The sequence below is a fragment of the Desmodus rotundus genome, chromosome 6 (genome assembly GCF_022682495.2).
Source record: "Desmodus rotundus isolate HL8 chromosome 6, HLdesRot8A.1, whole genome shotgun sequence".
Classification (NCBI taxonomy): domain Eukaryota; kingdom Metazoa; phylum Chordata; class Mammalia; order Chiroptera; family Phyllostomidae; genus Desmodus; species Desmodus rotundus.
The window spans coordinates 1,574,091-1,596,659 of NC_071392.1; the positions used below are offsets into that span (position 1 = coordinate 1,574,091).

The 22,569-nt window shown below is 53.4% G+C and overlaps 1 protein-coding gene across 1 annotated transcript; it reads left to right on the forward strand.

Annotated features, from left to right (window-relative positions):
- The first annotated feature begins 147 nt into the window (after positions 1–147).
- On the forward strand, positions 148–22,328 carry SPMIP7 (sperm microtubule inner protein 7). The gene is made up of 9 exons (XM_024562904.2): positions 148–706; positions 5,302–5,399; positions 6,564–6,640; positions 8,153–8,291; positions 9,897–9,964; positions 10,701–10,742; positions 12,301–12,408; positions 20,091–20,198; positions 22,205–22,328. The coding sequence occupies exons 1-9, from the start codon at positions 148–150 to the stop codon at positions 22,326–22,328; spliced, it is 1,323 nt and encodes a 440-aa protein (XP_024418672.2).
- Positions 22,329–22,569: the final 241 nt, after the last annotated feature.

The following is a 22,569-nucleotide window of genomic DNA, read 5'->3' on the forward strand; positions in this document are numbered from 1 at the left end:
TACTCCGTCAATATTTAGAAAGCCAAGTCAATAATATCATGGTAAGTTAACCAATTCTCAACTACTGGAAGTACACGTTTTGTGGTTACAGAGAAAGGCGACATCACAACAATTTACAGTCATCCAAAGTTCTAAAAGAGAGAGGCTATGGATATGCACTGGCAGCACACCCCTGGCAAGATAAGTATCCCTGCGCAGTCCATTCTTTCAGGAGTAAAGGCTGTTGAGAACGTGGATTACCCGCATTACTGTAACCTCTTGCGGAAGATGAACATGCCTTTTGTGAAAGGAGTCGAGGACAGGCATGACTGTGGCAGAATGGAAACGAAAGGCAGCCCCACTTTCCTCAAATTTCACCCTTACCCCGCTTCGGGCCTGCCGGACTACCACTTGCACTACCCTTACCCCCCACCACAAGGGCCAGGTCACCCGTTGTTTCCGCTTCGGGACGACGTGCCCTTGGGTGACCCCTGCTCGGGGTTTCTGAGTCCCGGGGCCGACGCCGACTTAAAGCCTGGCGTCGGCAGGACCATGCCAAGCCTGGTGGACTTCTGCGATGTGAAACCTCAACAGCGAGTTCCCAGGCCAGACCCGGGGTTGCAAACGACCCTGGGAAGGCAAACAGTTTTATTGGAAGAACTGAAACAAGACAGGAAATGGAATTCCAGGGCAACGCCAGACATTTCCATCAGAGCAAGACTTGGAGGTAAATAAAGGGACACCAGGTTTATAATTTTTAAACATCGAGACAAGGGAGAAGAGCATGGATATAAGATTCACTATTTAGTATTTGATTTAACGTAAAGTTGTAAAGAACAGAATAAGAAAATCTTATTTTTGAATTACAGTCTGCAAGGAAACAGTAGTAAACATGATAAGCTTTTTTATTATCCTATCTGTAAAATAAGATTTGGCTTTTAAAAGCGCATTTATTAGTATAATTGACCAACACAAAGTATATGTTAGATAATTTATTCTAGACATGTAGATAACCTAATTTCACCACAAGGCAAATTATGTTTGACATTGATAAATATGTAGCATGCCTCCCCTCCTTATCCCTCTCTTGAAAAAATATTCTGATGATCATGTAAGTGTTTCCAGGACTGAGATGAAATGGGAAAGTAGTTAAAAGTGAGTCTGGGGGTCTGGTGAGAACAGGAGCTGAGAAGCAACCCCTGCACGAGTAGCTGTGCACAGCCTGGAGGCACAATCGATGAGCCCTGCCGACAGCTGTGCCTGTGCCTCTCCTGTAGGTGCTCCCCGAGAGCGTCATGGGCCTGGCCCCGAAGTGCTGAGACTCACCTGCAAACGAAAGCCCCAGGAAGTAGCCCTGGGTGGAAGTGTGTCTGGCAGATACGGAGTGCAAAGAGGTTAATGTCTTTGTGTGGAAAGACAACAGCAAATGCTGCATCAAGAGATGCTGAGCTGCCTCTGGTGTCAGAGGCTGCACCAGCCTCACGCTGCTCCTCCTTAGCATCCAGCCATGGGCCAGAGGCCCACGCAGACCGTGTGGGGCAGGACAGTGACACCAGCATATAGTGGAGCAGTGTGGGGAGTCACGGGCCTGCCACTGCGTGGAGACAGCCAAAGGCAGTTGAGATCAGAAAAGGGGTAGGAAGACAGGTAGAGACAGTAGAAATGAATAAGCCCACAATGTCACCTTTCCCAGCCCCACCCTCTGGGTGCCCACTTTTGAACCCGAAAGAGCAATTTGCAGAGACATAAGCATAGGATGAGAATTATGCTTTTAATGTGCATTCTGGTTGTGGACTTGGCAGGGGGCTTAGGGAAATTTCTTAGTTTGGAATTTTCACTTGAAGCATATAAATAAAGCTCAACAGCCCGTGTTTAGGAAATCATTATTTTACAATCTGTTGGAAATACTATCTAGGGAAAGATAGTATTACTAAGATGAAATGCACTTTTGTCTACAAATGATAAATACTAAGGTGTAAAGTATGTTGTAACTGTTTGCACTGAGGGGACCATTGATGAGTTCTGGTCCATCCCATGCAGCGCATTTCACTGATTCTGAACCGGTGACTACTAACCTGTCAGCAAAGGAGTTGAGCTCAATCATTTGCTCATGTTTCACTCTGTAACAGTATTCATTGTCAGAGATACTTCCTTAGAGGAACTGAATTCATTTTTCATAGTAGTCCCATGTAAGGCAACTATGCCACTTTATTTGTAAGCAGAAAAACCCAGCCCAATGTTGGGCTGTTTCTGTAAGTTTTTCTAAGAACTATATTCCAATAAACTTCAATTTGAAGAAAGAGTTTATTAAAGCTAATTTCTGACTAGAATAAGGGTAGCAGCAGTTGCCCCCACAATTCAGAACCAAGTAGACAGCATCGCACTACCCAGGTCTGTATAACAGAATGCAGACGAGAGGCCGCAGGGTCGGACTGTCCCAGCTCAAAGGCAGGCAAAAAGCTGACTTGCACTATGGCCTTGGAGTGGTCGCTAGTCTCTTTGTGCCTGTGGATCCTTATTCGTGAAATAAATTCACATGCTCGTAATACTTCACAAGATTATAGTGAGGGCCATTATATGCAATTCATGGAAAAGCGTCTAACATGAGGGAATACACCAATAGATGTTGGATATTATAAAGTTAAGCAAAGTCTAGAATTTTCCATCCCTTTTCACTTAAATTGGCAATAATACTACTTTCCTTGTAAAGCTGTAAGAAGCAATGAATTAAAAATATCAAATACTTAGCAAAATTTCAGGAACATGTTAAAGCATGCGATTAATCGTACTTACTATTCGCTATTACCATTTTCAAAGAGGAACACCTGGACTGGGGACTGGTCTCAATATAATCCGTCCTAGGCTTTCAAGGGCTTTGCAGATCCTGGAGGTAGCCGTTAATTATAAGTAAGCTCTCAGTTCTCAGCAGACCTAGATGCCTAGGACTGCCGATGCACTCTGATAAGGAGCACACCTTCTGAGACTTAACTGTATCACAGCCCAGCATGCTTTCATAGGTATCAAAGCCAGAGCATCACAACTCAGACTGCTGACTTGCCCAGTTCTGACCTTGTCTAGACATTTAACTGGGTGCAGTATTTCCTTTTTTGCTCAGAGTTGGCTGTCTTCCTCATGCACCCATCAAATGTTCCAAACTTGTTCTAATTATGTGCAAATCCTTCACTGGTTGGTCTCTTTGCCTCTCGTTGCAGCAGATGACAGAGTTGTCCTCGTCAATGAGAAAGAAAAGGTTGCCTAGTGCAACTTCCCTGATGTCCCTGCCTGCCTGCAGCCTCCTACTAGCAATATTTGTAGCTCCTCGTATGCCTTCCTACCCTTCTGAAATCACTGTTGTAGCTGGAGCTGCTGAGCAGTGTACCAGAGCCTGGGTGGCTCCAACAGCTGACCTGTGTTTGTCACAGCTCTGAAGGCTGAGAAGTACAAGGTCAAGGTGCCAGCTGATGGAGGTCCCGTTGAGGGCCCTCTTTCTGGCTGGCAGAAGGCTCCCCGTGAGTGCTGTCCTCACATGGAAGACAGCACTCTGGTCTCCCTTCCTCCTCTTAGAAAGACACCCGTCCTGTCGAGGGGCCTTGCCCTCATGTCCTAAATGCCTCCCGAAGGCCCAGCCTCCAAACGCCGTCACATCCGGGGTAAGACGTCAACATGGGGATTCGGGGGTGCAGAAACATTCAGTCCGTAACAACCACCTTAGCCATCTTTAAGTGCATGGTACGGCGTTGTGCAACCGTTACACAACCCAGCCCCATCGCTTTCTTCGTCTTGCGAAACTGAAACTCCGTACCCAGTAACCCTAACTGCCTGGTTCTCCCCTCCTCCCGCCCCTGGAGACCGGTTTCACTTTCCGTGTCAATGCTTTCGAGCGCTGTAGACACTTCGTATAAGTAAAGTCATACAGTGTTTGTCTTTCTGTGACTGGCGTGTTTCACTACAACGTCCGTGTCTTCGCATGTGCCAGGATTTCATTTCTTTTTAAAGCTGGGTACCTTTCCCCATTAGGTATGTACTACATTTTTAAACGGTCTGTCCATCAGTGGACACTTGGGCAGCTTCACCTGTTGGCTGTCGTGACTAATGCTACGAGCACACAGGTACAAATGTCTCTTCAAGGCCCTGCTTCCAGTTCTGTAAATGTGCACCCCGAAGTGGGAGTGCTCAGCCCCGCGGTGCCTCTGCGTGACTTTGTGAGGGGCCCCCACCCCGGCCCTCACAGCAGGTGCACGTTTCACAGTCCACAGCTCCAGTTCTCGCATTCAGGAGCAAAGCCCGCTTGGCCAGGGCGGGTCGTCCTCTCGGAGTGCTCCGGAGCCCTGTTCCCCTGCCTTTTGTAGAGGAGTTGTGCGCCAGTGCTCACGCGGGCGCAAGCCCAGCTTTCGTGTCGGTGTGATGGTGGCTGCATATGAGCAGGCCTGGAAGTGCTCTCTCCGCGTTAAGTTTTTAAAAAGAGAATGAGGAGGGTTGGTGTCGGTTCTTAAATGTTTTGTAGAATTCACCAGTGAAGCCATCTGGTCCAGAGCTTTTTTGTCTAGGGAGGTTTTTGATTACTGGTCAATGTCCTTTGTATTTACAGGTCTGTTCATATTTTCTGTTTCTTAATGATTCAGTCTGGGCAGTTGTGTGATTCTAGCAATTTTTCCACTTCATCTGGGTTATATAATTTGTCGGTGTACAATTATTCATAGGCTCTCTTGTAGTTATTTTAGCTTTGTAAAATCAGTGTAATGTTTTCTCATTTGAGATTTTACTTACTTGAGTTTTCCTTTTGTCTGAGTCAATCTAGCCAACTGTCAATTTTGTTGATCTTTTCAAAGAACCAACTCTTGCTTTCATTGATCTTCACTATTTTTCTACTTTGTATCTCTAGTCTTTATTATTTCCTTTCTTCTGCTAGCTTTGGGTTTAGTTCATTCTTTTTATAGCTCCATCAGGTGCCAGTTTAGGTTGTTGATTTGAGCTCTTTCTTCTTCTTTCACGTAAGGATTCATGTCTGCAAATGTTTCCCTTGGCGCTGCCTTGGCTGAATCCATGACTTTTGTTGTGTTTTGTGTTTTCATTTTAATTCCTCTCAAGATAATTTCTAAGTTCCCAGCGAGTAATAAATAATAAGTAACTCTGCACTATTGTAATAATCCTGACACATGAATTTCAGAGCTATTCTGTCCTCACTGATGAGAAAAATTGCTAGATAATCTGCTGAAAGAGTCGGTCAACAGCGCACACTGTAGCTCTCTGCAGGAAGTATTTCGGGTGGGAGAAGAAGCGTTTGTTGCAGTTTGGTGGAAGCAGGCACATGTCCGTTTTCAGGTTGGACGAGCCCGCTGAAAGTCCCGCCTCGACCGCATCGTCACGAAGGGTGCTCAATAAACCACACGTACACATTTGATGAGGAAGCACCGTGCACGGTAAGATGTTCTCGCGCGGTGGTGTAACACAGTACGTGTGATTCTTTACTTTACGGTCTGTGCCTGTGATATGCTGAGCCTTGCCAGACGGCTATGATTTGTAGAACACGTCTGATGTGCCAGGCCCTGTGCGGACCTTCGCAGTCATTGTATGTTTTCATTACTTGTCCCGTCCCTTCAACTACACTTTGGGGGAGGCTGAGTGGGAGAGGCTGGCAGTGCCTGCCCAGATCCCGTTTCTGCAAGTGTGCCCCTCCAGCAGTGGAAGGGACGGCCAGCATGGCTGAGAGCCACCAGCCCAGAGGTCTGGACTCTCAGACCAGAGAAGCATGATGAGTCTCAAACAGGTGAAAAAAACTGTCTTGAACAGGTTACACTGAAGCCGCAGGGGAGCCGGTGCCCAGAGGGTGGGGTGGAGGGCAGAGTGCCCACAGCCCGTTCTGCTCAGCGTGCCTGCGGTCAGTGCTGCCGCACGGCCCGAGCTCCGGGAGCTCCACGACCACCAAACTTGACTTCTAGACGCAACCAGGCCACAGGTCAAGTGTAGGATGAGCAAGAAATAGAAGTAGCAGAAATGCATGTCCTTGAAAGAATTACTGAAAATTGAACTTTGGTGAAAAACCAAATAGAACCAAGAACCAAGGGAAAAAAACCAAGGAGGATACAGGCAAAAAAGTGGGCAAAGGATTGGTAAAATGTGGTGGGAAATCTAAATAAATAGTAACCATCAGAGATGGCAATAAAAATGCCTGTAACAATATTTAATTAAATTCCTTTTATAAAAATGAGCTGAGAGATAGGAAGAAGGTAACATCTGAAATCTAGTGTCTTTGTATTATTAAATAAGAATTTTCTTTTTAAGTATTGTAATTCCATGGAACTAAACACTATCTGCCAAGATTTAAAATTCAAAAGCTTTCTCATAAAAATCTGACTTTCTGTTGACTTTAATATACGTATTGTAAACTTTAACTTAATCATCAGGATAATATACACAAAATGTAAATTCCCAAGACAATAGAGGAAAGTAGGGAAGCATCCATTTGTTGATCCAAAAGGTACTACAAAAGAAGAAAAACAAGGAGGAAAAAGAAAGCCTGGTGAAGAGATAACATCACCAACTCCCATGTATGTCTGATCTCTCTTATTATTTCTGACTTCTAGGATGATGGTGAACCACCTTTACAACCAACGAAGAAATATAATGCAAAGGACTGCTTTTATAAGTCCTCTACACAAAAGTAAGAATTTTTCCAAGTAGAACTTTGATTTAAAAATGCGATTGTTTTATCTTTAAGGATATGTCCGCTTTGTATGTACATCATCCCCGACTTTGTGAGAAATTCAGAGAGCGTAGACACAGCTATTCAGTCACTGCTGTCGATGGCTAACATGAGCAGAAGGAAGAGTCGGCAGGAGCCCTATGTTTCGTGGAAGAGTAGACCCAAAAGGGAGGTTCTCAGAGGGAGAGGGGGGATGAGCGCAGCCCCAGAAAACAGGAGCAGAGGAAGCTTAAGGAGGGTTCATTTACTCTGTCAAAAAACACGTAGCGAACCCACCATGTGTCTGCGCCCTAAACTGTGAGATTCATCAGCGAATAAAGCAAAGATCTTGCCCCCTCAAAGAGCTCTAATTCTAAAAGGAGATGGGCACCAAGGAACAAACATAGGTAGTAGCTCACCTCTGAGAAGGAGATGAGACCATAAAACACAGGAGAGATGCCGTCATCTAGGTCAGAGATAACAGTGACTGAGGGTAGGACGTAGGACACCGTCAGCAGCGCCTGGCTTCTGGGTGTGTTTTGGAAGCAGAGCCAACACAGTTTCCAGCTTGGAGGTTGTGAGTCTGAAGGCAGGCAAGTCAGGTATGGGCTGTGCAGCTGGACACAGTGAGCATGCGCCCGTTAGCACGTGAAGGCAGGTGCCGCGGGTTCGGAGGGAAGGCTCAGCGGTTGGTTTGGGACGTGCTGAACAGGGCGGTGGTCGGTGGATACCCCGTGGCTCTGTCAGGCAGTGGGGTGCGTTGCTCTGGAGTTCGGGAGAGGGGTCTGCACTACAGACACTTCTGGGTGTCACAGCGTGTGGACGGGTACCTAGAGTCGCACCACTGGCTGAGGGCACCAAAGCAAGCGTTCCAGCATCTCGACATATGGATTTTTCTGTAACCTGGACGGTGTATACATGTGCATGCCTTAGTTCCCCATTGCTGTGTGACTGACGGCCACCAATTAGCGTCTTTAAGCCACACCCGCTCATTACCTCCCAGTTCTGTAGCTCAGAAGTCTGGGCACGCCCTGATGGGGTTGAGGCCCAGGGCTTCTCAGGCTGAGTCAGCTTCCAAGACCATGGTGGTTGCTGGTAGAATCCAGTCTGCCGCAGCTGTGGGACTCTCGCAGCTTACTCAAGGACAGCTGAGGAGTGTCCACTGCTGTCACCAGCTCAGATCAGACCCACTTGGAATCATCTGGCTGTTGATGGTCTCAGATTCAATTGACCAGGGACCCTGGTTACATGCGCACAGTACCTCCTGTCATGTGAAGTGGCCACACAAAGTATCGTAAGAGTGACAGTCTCTCGTGGCCACTTGCCCTGCACATGCCTGAGGGGACGTTGCTATCTAGGGTGTGTGCAGCAGGGGCAGGAACCTTGGGGAACACCTTTGAGTTCTGCCGACCACAGTGCATGGTGTGGTGGTGAACTGTCCTAACTGAATATGCATTTTTCATAAACCGTCATCATTCAATAATTTCACAGAGCTTATGAAGGCGTTCCCTGGGACAAGATGCTGCCCCCAAAACTCGGTCCAGAAGAGACGACAGTGGAGAAAGCCGCCGACCCTGTTGCACAGTGCTTCACTCTGAGAAGATACGAGAGGGTGCCAGCCGTCACGCAGGTCAGAGCCCGGGGCAGCCGCGAGCCCAGGTGCTGGGTGGCAGTGTGGCTTGTTTAGCGGCGGTGTATGGGAAGAACAAGTACGTGTGTGTGGAATCGAAAGCACGCGCCATGAGGGTCACCAGCAACCTCAGACACTTTAATATTATCTGTGTGAGTGTTTTAGAAACTTAACACTACCTCTTTCTCAAGAGTCATTCGCACTGACTGTTTGTTTCAAAAACTGAAAAAGAAGGAGCAAACAGTGAAGACACAGAGAAGTGGTTGCTGTTGCGCCAGAGAACCTACGCCGAGGACACTTTCTCAAGAACTGACCTTCTTGAGAATCTAGATTGAATCTAGACCTGACCTCTGTGCTTCTCCAGACGGAATGGGAAAGTCCATCCGCGAAGCCCGAGCTGTTCGGATCTGAGACAGGGCGCACCTGAGTCCATGGAGGTGGCCGTGCGTTTCCTTCCTGAGCAGCTCGAATCCGTCCCAGGGACCAATCTGTCTGCACCGCAGCCAGGGGCTGCCTCCTGCCCTGGGCGCCCCTTCCCGATGCTCCACTGAGTCTGAGCTGCACTTTGTGTAAAGTGGACCTGTCCCCCTGCCCAGGCACACGCCCACGATCCTGCCGCAGTGCCACCTCCCGCTCCCCCTTCCCACCGGCCCCGTGCCCACCCACCACGCTCCACCCCGGCCATGGCACCACAGCACTGACAGGCTAACCCTCGGGGACCCTTCAGACCTCGGGTCAGCCCTTGCTCCCAACTCCAGACACCCCTGCGCTGCGCTGGCTGATCTGCTGTGACGCCCTCATCCTTAGAGGCCCGAAAGGAGCCCTTTCCTGCATGTGAAGCCCGTAGGGCTGGAAGAGAACCCCCCACAGTGAAATACAGTCCTCAGCATGGACCCTGGGGGATTTGGGAACCATGCATTAAGAAGCCCACTTAATCTTGAAACTTTTTTTCAGCTTTTACAGAGAAAAATGATATTAAGGGAGGCAAAACAGCTTTAATAGAGTCTCATGGGATTTTCACCTAGAAATTAAAATCAGTTAAAGGACAAAAGCAAAGGTGTCCAGCTTATACATTTCTAAGGCTCTCTCAACTACATGAAAGTATTAATGACCTCTTCCAAAAACCGGTCGTTTTACGACGCATTGTCTGTTGTTAAATTATACTGGTGTCCGAACTCCTTCCCTGCAAGATGAGGTTCCAAGCTCAGGGTCTGGGCTGGGCAGGCACGGGGAGACCTGGCTGGGGCTGCAGGGGGTAGGGGGCTACGGGAGACCTGAGTGAGCACAGCCTCTGGGGTGGAAACCGAAGTGAGCCCTTCACATGGGCTCCCCCCTGCAGAAGATGGGGATGAGGCAGACCCAGACATAAGAACACAGCGGAAACGTTGGTCCGAGACCAGAGTCGCTCAGAGCGAACGCCCAGAGCTGCTGAGGATGCTTGGGGCACGCCGTCCACAGGGAGCCCAGGGGCTTGCCTCGGGGGCGCGGAGGACAGTCACAATCACCGGACCTCATGGACTTGAAGTGACAGCAGTTGGGGCTTCCATCCTAGGAGTCCCGGTGACTCGTCCAGTAAGTTTCTGTCATTCATTCCGATGCTTTTAGGTGGTCGGTGGACTCTGGGACAGATTTCAGACAAGATCTTTCTTGGCGCCAGTCAGACCAGTGAATTTGTAAGTTTGATCCCCTGATGCTGTTACTGCCGCACCCCTCAGTGTCGCCCACTTGTCGTCCGGACTGCGGGCACTGGCCTGGGGCTCGAGACCCTCCAGAGGCCACTGCTTCTGTGCGTTGTCTCTCAGCCCCCCTCAGAATCCACTCTTCAGCACACCCCAACAACTTAAAAGTCAGGGGTGCTTTAGAAAGACATGAAGGGTTCCAATGCAGCAAAATGAGGGAACTTCACGGGATTATAAACTCCTTTTATCAGCCCCTGTGTCGTGTGGCTCTCTAGGGCTCCGTGAATGCTAAAAACTGTGGCTTGATTAGAAATCCTTCCACATATGCACTTTTCTTATTTAGTCTGAAAAATGGCATTTCTGCCTTTGAAAGTCTCTTTACTTTCGTTCTTTCGTTCTCTCTCCAACCGGCCGCCCGGGTCTGATCTCCAAGGAAGCGTGCAGCAAGCTAACACCGGAAACGCCCACTGGGAGAGCTTGGCACCAGACCCAGTTCATGAGCGCCCACAAAGACCTGTGTCCCTGAGAGCTCGGGGCCGATTTGTTCTGCTTGATGTTCAGTGAAAACTGCACTTTAAATTATTTCTCTTTAAAATTAGCCATTTGGGAGGCCAGTTCCTATGAGAGGGCTCCTAAGGCCTCGTTTTTATTCGAATGAGAGAAATACTGCAATAACTTGATCTTTGTTAAGTAAATGTCAGTAACTGCCCGTATTTTCTCTTTTTCCAAGTGTGAGTCCAAGTTCTAGAAGCAAATACGTCCCTCTCTACAGGTGAGTAAAGTTTCCTAATGCGCTAAGACCACCAGACTCCCACCTGAATCGTTTGCACGCACTGTGTATGACAGTCCTGCTTTCCAGCAAATCTCTAACCTGTTCTTGGCTCAGCGCTCATTCAGTGTCAGCACTTCCATCAAGGGTTTGTGACAGATTTTTTTTTTTAAGATTTTAGTTATTTTTAGAGAGCGGGGAAGGGAGGGAGAAAGGGAGGGAGAGAAACATCAATGTGTGGTTGCCTCTCATGCGCCCCCTACTGGGGGCCTGGCCCACAACCCAGGCATGTACCCTGACTTGGGAATCAAACTAACGACCCTTTGGTTCACACCCAGAACTCAATCCATTGAGCCACACCAGCCAGGGCAGATTTGTTATAGGTTTTAATAAAAAAAGGGGGGAGTGGCATTTTTGTGCTTTCCCAAATGGGTCATTTTGGATGCCCCTAACACAGGGTGTGGTCGACCGGGAAGACGACCCCACCTGATGTGGAAGGTGCGACGAGTCACTGACGGTGCTGCCGCACGTGCAGCCTCGTTCTCCTCTGAACTTGCACCTGGCTCTGTGTGTGTGTGGGTGGGGGGACAGGTGTGCCCGCCCACCATTCGGCCTTCTCTGCTTCAGATGGACACCAGGTCTTGGGTTTCCTTTCAGCCTGTTTGGGCGGCTGTAACCAAACACCGCCAACTGGGTGGCTTCCAAACACCAGTACTCCTCACTGTTCTGGAATCTGGGCACCAGCGTGGTTGGGTGAGGGTCCTCTCCTGGGCCCCAGGTTTCTTGCTGGGCCCCTGCGTGGTGGCAGGGGTGAGGTCCGTAAGCGCACTAGTCCCATTAGGAGTGCTCCACCCTTCCAACCGAAGCACCGCCTCCTCTTGCTACCATGACCTTTGACATAGGAACTCTGGGGGTGGGGGGGCATGAGCATTTAGGTCTTAGCACCTTGGAGCAAAGTAAATGCAAGAAAATGGAGGGGCGGGGGCTGTTAACCTTCACCCCTCCCCCATCTCTGTGGCCTCTTGGGCTCTCCAGCGGTGTTGACTGACCTTCCTCCCAGCGGCCCCTGCAGTCCCTCAAGGACTCTCTCTGGCCCATCAGGACTCAGCCTTGTCTCAGGCCCCCAAGGCATGTGGCCGGTTGCCCAGGAGCCCAGGCACCTGTGCATTTCCGTCTGCCCAGGAGCCCCATTAGCTCTGGTGGATGCCGGTCTCCGCCTCTCGCCTTGGCCCCAGGCCACCTGCCGTGTCCAGTGCCGGATGTCCCTGGGCCGCAGAGACAGCTGCCTTTGCTCACAGACACACACCGGCCATCACTCTCCCTCTGGCCCACACTCAGCTCACGAGACCCTGAGGGCTCCTATTGGAAAAGGGAAAAACCTCCTTTCTTTGCTGCTTTTTAGGCAAATTGTTCCATCATCATGTGTGGGTTTTTCTTTTTTATTTTCAAATTTCAGTATATTTTGGCAAATCAGGCCTTTGGGAGGTCAGAACGCCGTCTGTTGATTTCTTCTGTGTTTCCTATGAAGAAGCCCACGCTGTCTGTTCTTCTCACCCGACAGTGGCCACGTGCAGTCCGCCAACGCCGACGACGTGGACGACCCCTGCGGGGACATCACATCTCTGGCCAAGCCGCGGCGCTCCAGAATCCTTGGCACAAACACAAGTTGGTGAGTTCCGCTCATAATTATCCTTTTACTTTGTTACTAAGGATGGAGCATGGTGATGGGTTTGATCGGAAATGAGGGAATGAAATGTGACCTGCTACCGAGCATCGCTGAAGGACACGGACAGCTCCTCCTCAGTGAGCTGCAGTTTGTCCCAAAACTCCGGGCTCCGGGCGGCGGAGAGACTTGCAGCGCTCCATGCAGAGCCCTGGTGCGACGTGCGGTTGGGTTCTAAACGTTGTTGCTTTTTTATTTTTTAAAGCATGTGTTGTGCCCATGAGGAACAAGTTACATTTCGCATTAGCTGCTTTCAGAAAGCACTTTTGGTTAAATGCAATAATCCGCAATAATTTTGAATTTTTCTGTGTCTTCTGTCCTGGCTATTAATTTCTTTTGACCACTTGGCCAAACTGTAAAACATGTTTCAAAAGTAAATCTTGTTTTAAAATGTAGTCATGTAACTTATCTCAGTTAAATGTCTGTCTAATCCAACCAAAAGGAAAAGAAAAGTCACACGGAGAACGTGTTAAGAACCGTGGTGACGTGAGGGTAAAAAAGGCAAAGGCTTTGCCCTCCTGTCGTCCCTGGAGAATCTGCAGGGCTGACAAGCTCGTACACAGTGGTTACAACATCAAGCGGGTGCACGGGGTCCGTGGAAAGGCCAGCCGAGTGCTCCCGAGCTCTCAGGTGCACGGAGGGACCACTGCCACCTGGGGACTTGGAGTCTCAGTCCCCCATGTGACGCTGAGCTGACTCCTAAGGAAGGGTCAGCTGGTGTGAGTCTTCGATAAATTCTGAAAGGAAATTATTGCTATGCAATGTAGTTATTCTAAAAATTTTAAAGGAGGAATACGAATAAACCAATTTAAAAATGTTCGACGGGCATAACAATGTAGTAGTGTTTCTCCTTTGAAGCGCACGCTCGGATTGTGAATAGTTGATGGGACGTTCTCGGGGCCCCTCTCCAGAGAGTGAAGAGCAGGCCAGCAGCATTTTTCCAATCGGATGTGAAATTCACCGCTTAACTGGAACAAATTTGGCAGCATGCTTCCCACCTCGTTTTGCTGTTAATTCTGTTTTTATCTTAAAGTTTTGTTAGTATGTATTGGTTTCAAGTGCGTGACTTAGTGGTTAGACAGCCGTACACTTCAGAGAGGGTCCCCTCGGTCCCTGCAGCGCCCACCTGGCCCCACACGAAGTTACCGCAGTGTTATGGACCACGTCGCCTGTGCTCACCGCTCCGTGACTATTTCCCAACCGCCAGTTTGCGCTTCTCAGTCCCTCCCCTTTTCCTCCCAGCCCCCCGCCCCTCCCCTCTGGCAGCCGTCAGCCTGTTCTCCGTGTCTATGAGTCTGCTTCCGTTTTGTTCATGCGTTTATATTGCTCTTCAGACTCCACTCCTAAGTGAAGTCATGGCGTCGTCTTTCTCTGACCGACTTATTTCACTACATTATAATACCCTCCGGTGCATCCGCGCTGCCGTGCAGGGTAAGGTTCCCTTCCCTTCTACGGCGCAGCGGCATTCCACGGTGTGAAGGTTCCACTGCGTCTTCATCCCCCACCCACTGATGGGCACCCGGGCAGCTTCTGCAGCGTGGCCGTCGGTGCCCGTGTCCTTTCAGCTTAGTGCTTCGGGCTGCTTTAGATAAACCTCCTGAAGTGCAATCACTGGGTCATGGGCAGGTCCATCTTCAGTTTAGTGAGGAACTTCCACTCTGCTTTCCACAGGGGCTGCACCAGCCTGCATTCCCACCCACGGTGCACGAGGGTTCCCTTTGTCCTCATCCGCGCCAGCACTTGTTGTTTGTGGACTTATTGGTGATGGTCATTCTGACAGGCGTGCGGTGACATCTCACTACGGTTTTAATTTGCATCTCTCTGATGACTAGTGACATGGAGCATCTTGTCATATGTCTGTTGGCCATCCGTATGTCCTCTTTGGAGAAGTGTCTGTTCAGGTCCCCTGCCCATTTTTAATTGGATTGTTTGGGGGTTTTCTGGTGTTAAGTTTTTCATAAATTTTGGATTTCAACCCCTTACCATATGCATCATTGGCCAATATGGTCTCCCATTTAGTAGGTTGTCTTTTTGGGTTTTGTGGGCTTTTCTTTTCTTTTTTTATGGTTTAGATACGCTGACTGCAGACGGACGACTACTGGACCGAAAATTAGAAACACTGTTTCGAATCAACGTCCCCACGTCACGGGATCGGCCCCCATAGCAGCGCCTTCCTGCTGTGGCCGTCACTGTCCCCTCCCTGTCTCCCAGACGCCCCTCGCCCGCACCTCCTCGCCAGAACACGGTGTGGGCTCCTGCGCAGCTGCGTGCTTGCTGCCTCTCACTTTGGCCGTCCGCGTTCAGGTGGGCCGCACAGTGACACGTGTCCTCTGCACGGAGCTGTGTGCTGTGTGAGCGCGCCCCCGGGGGACGGAACCCTCCTCCCAGCGGGGCTGTCGCGGCGGTCTTCTCACCGAAAGTACTCGGTGATTTGGTAGGTGTTCGCAGTTATTAAAAATCATTTAAAGTCAAGGAACTCAAGATGTCACTGCAGTTCCCAGGGAAGCTCCTGACTTCTAACTAGAGACTGGTGAGGGGTCAGCGGGACCCACAACATCCTTTGGGTCCAACGGGAGTTCTCGCAGCTCCGGGCAAACAGCTGTTTTGTCCCTTCCACAGACAAATGTGTGCTGTTTACAATCAGAGTCCCGCCCAGTGACAGTCGCTGCCCAGTGAGGACGGTAAGGTGGGACTGACGAGGGCCCCTCCCCTCTTCTGCAGGCCGGTCTGCACTCTTCTCAGGCTGAGGGACCGCGGGGAAGGGAAGCTCATTGTCTCGCGGTGGTTGTTTTGCACTTCGATGTGGTTTGATGCGGTTTCCACAAGCATTGCCTCCTTGGGTCCTGGGCGCAGAGCACCTCACTGGAATGGCGTGTGAGGAGACCTGTGCAAAGTCGGGCCCGAAAGCATGTAGCCTGCACCCCCCCCAGGTGGGGGCAGCTGCTGGGCCCCATGGGCTTTGCATGGACTAACTGCTGGGGCCACCTGGGGTGTGAGGGGTGCGCGTCTCACTCGGTCCAGCCGATCTTACCGACGGGGAAACTGAGGCTCGGAGAAGGGCGGGCGCGCACCAGGGGACCGCACGGGCCCACAACCTGTGCTTTCCAGTTGCCAGGGACTGCTGTGTGCCGCCCCTCCCACCCCCCAGGCTGTGCCCTGTCAGTTCAGGACTCCAAGCAGTTCCACGCTCACCGCGCCTTTCGTGGTCACCTCTGTGCCAGAGTGTTTACAGGGCAGGCGCTGTCCCCGGCGGAGCGCGGGCAGATGCTGGCCGAGGTCTGGGTGGGGGAAGGGAGGCCCCCCTGGTGGCCCGATGTGCTGCATGTTTGAAAGAACAGCTGCCCACAGCCCCGGTGAAGGAATGCGGCTCAGAGTGGACGTGCCTTCTGCTGGACACATCTGCCTTCTCCGAGAACGACCCCTCTGCCCCATTGGTCTTCAGCTGCAGTGTTGGGATCAGAGGTGGGAGGAGTGGCATCAGGGCCTGGGTCGCTGGGCTCCCGAGGGGCTGAAGCACAGCCTCCCGTCCCCCTGTGCTCCTGGATGGCCCCACCGCTGGGGAGGGGCTCCTGCCCACCAGCCCTCCCGTAGCACAGGGTCTGCACCCTGCTGAAGAAAGAGGTGCAGAGTCTCAGAACAGAGAGAATGCAGTCCCGGGGCAGGGCGGTAGTGGCAGCGAGACTCCAATGCCTGGACACGCCTGGAGACCACAGAGTCCATCACATCAGAGAAGCGCAGTCCAGTGGCCCGTGTGGCGCTGTCTGCGTCTCACAGAGTGGTGGCCCACGTGGCGCTGTCTGCGTCTCACAGAGTGGTGGAAGCATGCGGCCTTTCCCTCTACTGCGCTCTCAGCCCCCACCTGGCCTCCCACTTTCTCCCACCCCCACAACCTGTGCCCTGCCAGCTCTGCACCCGGGCACCATCATGCCTGCCTGGGGCAGACCACTGGCAGAGTGGGGTTCAGAGCTTCAGTTCCCTGTCCAAGGTCATGTGCTGGCAGGAGCAGCCCTGGGGTTCAATGCCAGCCGCTCCCGGCTCGGCCCCTGGACCCCTTTCTGCGTCTCTCTCACACGCTCCCTCTCTTACTTTGCATCAGTGACTTTGTCCCCCTTGGGTTCTTTAAGCCTCTAGATGTGCGTTTGAAAATTGTACTCACTGGTGTGGAAGCTGTCAGGACCCAGCTGGGCTTCTGCCCAGTTCTGCACCCGACGCAGAACCACTCCCTGTGAAAGCCCGGTGAAATGACTTGGACTTGCACCTGCACCCGGCAGGACCGCTGCCCTGTGACCTAGCAGAGCTCTCCTGGTTTGGCTGGAAGTCCTGGCTGGGAGGGCACAGGGGCGTGTCCCTGCAAGGTGGAATTTTCCTGTCCAGGCCTCTGGCCCGCGGTCAGTTCTGCCACTTGCCAGTTGAGGTAGCTCCGGGCCCTTTATGTAGACTCTCTGAAGCCCCAGCTCCCATGTCTGTAGAATGAATGGGCAGGATGCCAGGACCCAGGACGGCCCCAAGAACTGTGAGGGTTAAACAGCTCGTGAGCTTCTAAAGGAGCCGGGGTCAGAGCACTCTCACTCGCCAAGGGCTCGCCTCGCCTGCAGCAAGCTCGCACGCCGGAGTTGCTGTGTGTGTGACACCGTCTGCTTTCCACATGCAACGTGGGCTTCTCAGTTTTCCTTACATTCCATCTAGCTTTCGGTCGCACGCCACCGTGTTCTCTTTCCCGCACTACTGAACTTCTGTAGATTTGGAGTCACGTGACTTCCACTTCACTGTGCTTTGTTGAACAAGTCCAGCTCGGTGTGAACTTAGGCAGTAACTGATTCAGATTTACGCAGCAGTGAAGGATCCAGGCACACCTGGGGAGCTGGGGCACCAAAGGTGTTCAAAGGGCTGGAAACTACGGAGCAAAGACAAGAGATGAAGACTCTAAAAAAGTTTTTAAATGGGCTCCTGCTTCTCTCTGCTTTTCTTAAACGGGAGGGGGTGCTCTGAACATGTAACTCACCCGCAGCTCCATCGGAAAGGCTGCGCATTTCAACACCTTTAACGAGTGTTGAAGTTGAGTGTTTTGCCTCTTCCACCTGAAAAATCATGTCACCTGTGAGCTGTCTGGGGACCATCTGCCAGAGACTCTCCCCCTGTTGATGTAAGGTCAGCACGATGTCCCCATGTGATGTCCCTCAAAAGGTTTCAGTGGTTACATTCGGAGTCAGCGTGGGTGAGGACTTTCGTTTTCAAATGTGGGTCATTGTGCAACCGGACTCCCTTCCCAGGCCCACGCAGCTTGTCTGCAGTCCAGCCGCCCAGGACTCGTTCGCTAGTGCGGGACGCGACACCCTGTAATGTGATGCCGCCATTTAAGTGCCGTGGTGACAGCGTTTCACACCAACAACCCGCACGCCAGACACACAGGGAGCTGCGTGACGCTTCACCCCCAGCCCTTCCCGAGACAGACGAGCGGCTCGCTGTCCCCCAGCTCCTCCGCTGCTGGCAGGGGGCTGTGGCCACGGTGGCGCGCAGCCGGGCAGGTGTCCAGGGCAGTGGAAAGAACCTGCCGCCCGGAGCAGGGGGTTTCCTTCGGGACAGGCACAGAAGCTTTAGTGAGTGTTTGGGGAGAGACAGGCACGGAACACGTTCCCCATGCTCGTCACCTCTCTGACATACAGCTGCCCTTCAGGAAAGCTCCAAGAGACCCCGAAGGGCGCGTCCCAGAATCGGGCAGAGCTGGCTCAGAACAGAGGAGAATGCCATCCCTGGGCAGGGCAGTAATAGCAGCGAGACGCACCAGGCGCAGCGCCTCCAGCAAACCTGCAGCTGCTGCTCCACGCAGGCTTCCTGCCCTCCCTGCACACAGGCTGCCCACAGTGCGTGCGAGAGCCCACCCAGCTCGCACCCCCCCCCCCCCAGTGGACCAGGGCGGCCAGGTTGGGAGTCGGGAGTCCCCAACCTGCAGCAGCGTTGGGGAACCACTGTCTCAGCATCTGGCCAGTGGCCTGTGCTGGACGCCTCTGCTTTCTCCACTCACCACGGCTCCTGTGTGTAAACCTCTGATCTCTTTACACTCCCGTGTTTCCACTAAAGTTAGTCAAGCACCTAAGTGCACAGCTTTGCTACTGGATCACCAAATTCGGTCCCTTTCACCCCAGGGTGCTCCTGAGAGCTCAGGGCTGTCTCCCCACCTCCAGCGGCTGCGAGGCCCAGGGGCTCCCCACCGGGGTGGGGCCTCAACCATCACTCCGGGGGTTGAGTCAGGTGTGGGCAGTGCCTGGCTCCCAGTGTGGTGGCCCCTGCCCCTCAGCTCCCTGCTTTCCTGACCTCCCGAGACCCATCGACTTGTCCTGTTCATTCGCTCTTGCCCTGGTTTGGTCCCCCTCACTCTGTTAGCACCGGGCGTCCCGGCTGTGTCCCAGCAAGCCAGTGACTCATCATGTATGGAGTCCGAACACCACGGGGAAGAGACATATGTGGTGTATTAGCTACACGTGCTTTTCTCCGCCGTTCTGAGCCCAGCACATGACTCAGGCTGTGAAGGACACTGGGGGTTCGCGATATGAGCCGCTACCTTTCTCTCACTAGCAGAGAGTCTCACCCATGTTTGTGAGGAGCTCAGTAGGATCACTGAGAGCCACACCCGCGATGTACTGCTCTCAAAGACGGGGCCTGTGGATGGGGGTCCCAGCCACTGAGTGGCTGCAGCAGCAAGCCGACCCCCGCCCCGGCCCCGTTCTTTGCTCTGGGCGTGTTGATGCTGCTGGTGTTTGTCCATCCACAGCCGGCCCCAGAGGTGGCGGCCTAGCACTGAGAGGACGCTGAACGCCAAATGCCAGGAAGGTGATGTGTCACTGCGGCCTCGTGACCTGCCTGCAGTGTGTCTTTGGAATGTAGTCCCCAGCTCCTGGAGGCCAAAGCCACGCACCTGAAGCAGACTCAGGACGCAGTGTGCCCAGGGTCTGGTCCCGGGGTTCTGGCCCACCGCCCCTCGGCACACACGCTGGGAAGGGCGCGGTGTGGGAGACGCCCTCCTCTGAGTGTGTGTCAGACTGTTTCTCCTGAATGTGCGCTTGGCTTTAACCGAGGGGCTTTTACACACGGGAACACGCGTGTGCATGTTGTGTTTTCCCGGTCTCCCCTGGCTGGGGGACATGCGTGTGGAAGCAGAGAAGAAAGGGGATCGCACTTGTTTAAGTGCGTGCAGTTCCAGGAAATCACGTGAGACCGGTCACAGGGTACGTCAGTGGTGACAAGAAAGAAGCATTATTTGGAAACTCCGTGTGCCCACTCATGTTGGCATCAGCGGCGGAGCTCCGTGTGGGACTTGGGTCTCTGTTCTGTGCCTTCCTTAGGGGACAGGGCTCAGCTGGGCCGCACACATGAACCACGACTCAGATGGCACGGAGACTAGGCCTTAAGATCAGCCTCTTCAGGGGGGGCGGACGGAGGGCTGCCACCCACGTGCTCCCTGCTCCCAGCCTTCCCGGCGGTCAGCCAGCTCCCTGAGTCTGCGAAAGGCAGACCTGTTCAGCTGCATCCGCCCCCCTGGCTCCGTGTTTGGGGGCTGGTGACCTCGACCATTTCACAGGTCATCATCTCCGTTTTCTCTCCCCCCTCCCACACCTAACTCTTTCCTTCAGCTCGGCAAATATCCCAGGGTACACCGGGAAGGTTCACGTCACCGCCACCCACCCAGCCAACTCCGATGTCCCAGCAGCCGCCCCCTCGACGGACGCCGCGGTGCACCGGTAAGCATGAGCGCCACTCCCCAGGCTGCTCAGACATGCTGGGGGCATGCTAACCACGGCCATCCCATTAAAGAACAGTGAAATGCCAACAGGCAGTTTCCGTGCTTTAAAAAGTGGGGTGTCGAGTCCACAGGGACAGGAGAGTTACTGCGCAGGAAGTGCGGGGACGGCACTGGGCACCCCCGAATGTCGGGGCCCCTCTGAAGGCTCCCCGTCCTGCTCAGGGCCCGGGCCATCCCTGTGTGGCCAGATTTACTTCTCCGCGCCTGGAGCCTGCCTCCTTCTCCCAGGTCCCTCTCAACAGAAGGGGCCCCTGCCTGTGCCCGCGCAGGGCGAGGGGCAACCAGGCTGCCAGAGGACCCTTTCCTTTCCCCTCCTCCACATCCGAATCTCTGCTCCCACTACTCCCGATCCTTCCATCCCAGGAAGACACATTCTGCTTTGCTCTCCTGACAGCTCCATCCTTTCTGCGGGGCACTCGGTCCCCTGACTCGTTTCCACCCTGCCAGTGTGGGCAGAGGTCCCGCTGACGTCCCCGCTGCCTATACCCACGCGCCCCGCTGAGCGGCCTTCCTCCCCCTCTCCCCTCCTTCCTTCTGCCTCTAAACTTTTTGTTTTATTTTACTCTTTTCCCCTCGTCTGCCCTCCCTGCCACCCCCGGCCCACCCTGCATGCTCCGCTACCGGGGCTGCTTCTGGACTTCTGTGAACACGCACACACTGTCCTCCCTCACTGCTTCCCATTCTCCCGGTCCGTTCCCTCCTCGCCCCCCTGGTCTGAACCCCGGCACCACCACTCACACGAAACGCCAGGTGGGAGGCGGGTGAGGTGAGCGGGGGCAGGGACTGGTGAAACCCCCCACACCGAGGGCGGGCCTCACACTTGCCGTGGACATTTGGGGCCGGCAGTCTGCAGTGGGGGCTGGCCGAAGTTGCTTAGGCCGCGAAGCCTCTGCCAAGCAGTGGAGGGCCACGTGGTCCCCATGCACATTTTGGCGCGGTGCAGAGCGGCACCTTAGCAGTGACATCGAGATGCAGAACAGCAAGGAAAGCGGTTGCTGGAAGACACTGTAATTGAGGCGACGGGGGTGCCGGCGGTGGGCCAGACGGGGTGCTGAGAGTCCCGCGCCTCGACAGTAAGGGGGTGCGCCCGCAGGGGCTCTCGACCCCTGTCCCTGCTTTGGCCCAGGCCGCCTGGGGCACCCCCGGCGTGCGTGTGAGCTGTCACTGCAGCGGCCGCGGCGCACAACAGGAAAAAGCTGGTCGGCGCCAGTCACAGCAGAAAACTGAAACCACTTCGGGTCTCGTTGTGGCGCGCTCTGTAAGTTCGGCCACACAGGAGCACACCGCAGTGTGTGTGTCTGTGCCTCAAACAGCAGCAGAGTCGCAGCCAGACCCCTATGGGTGGCGCCATCTCCGAAGAGGGTCGCCGTGGCGCAGGTCCGCGCTGAGACGGAGAAGCCCCGGCCCAGAGCGGTGACCCTGCCTCTGCCCCCACACCCTGGCCCAGCCCACGGAGACTGTGGCGACCCTTGGGGTCTGCAGCTGCCTTTCCTGATTTTTATTTTTATTTGAAATGTATTCATCTTAGAGGGAGAGAGGAGGGAAGAGAGGGGCGACCCCGCCCTCCCTTATCGGCGCACTCACTGGCTGATTCTCACCTGCGCCCTGACCGGGCTGAACACACATCCTTGCTGGTTTGGGGTGACGCTCTAACCACTGGGAAGCCCGGCCAGGGCCTCCTGTTCTGTGTTCCTCGAACCTGCTGTGATTCTAGACACGGATCAGGTTCTCAGTCACCAAACAGTGCGACGCGATGCCCGTGACGGAGCACGTGGAAGGGAACGCAGCGAATGCTCCCGCGAGGGCCGTCAGTCCAGTGTGTCTCCCTCTCTCTCACGCGCTCTCTCTGGCACGTGTGCGTGATTACTTGTGGAGCAGACAGGGTTGTGTTTTTGTGTTTATCTTATGCATCGAGTTTTCTTTTTTCTCTCCCCTGTGTTTCAGCGTCTTACGGGAAGAATCGGCAGTTGACCTCTTCCGTCGCCGGGCGCCACTGTCCCGAATAGTCACTCTTGTGAGGCCCTGCAACCCCTTCAACAGGAAGAGGAAGGAGACAGTCAGCTACTGAGGGGCCGCCAGCCCAGCGGGGCGCCAATGCCTCAGCCCAGGCGGCCGGAGCGCCGTCAGCAGGGAATAAAAGATGGGAGTGTGTTCTGTGCATCTGTGCCAGTGGAATGAGGTGGGACGCCTTTCTCTGACTGCGGGGGTGGCTTGGACCCAGCCTGTGCCACGCAGTGGGCCTGGCCCCAGATGCCACCATCCCGTGACGGCGACCGAGGTTTTCTGGAGGCCACCAGCAGCAAGGGTTC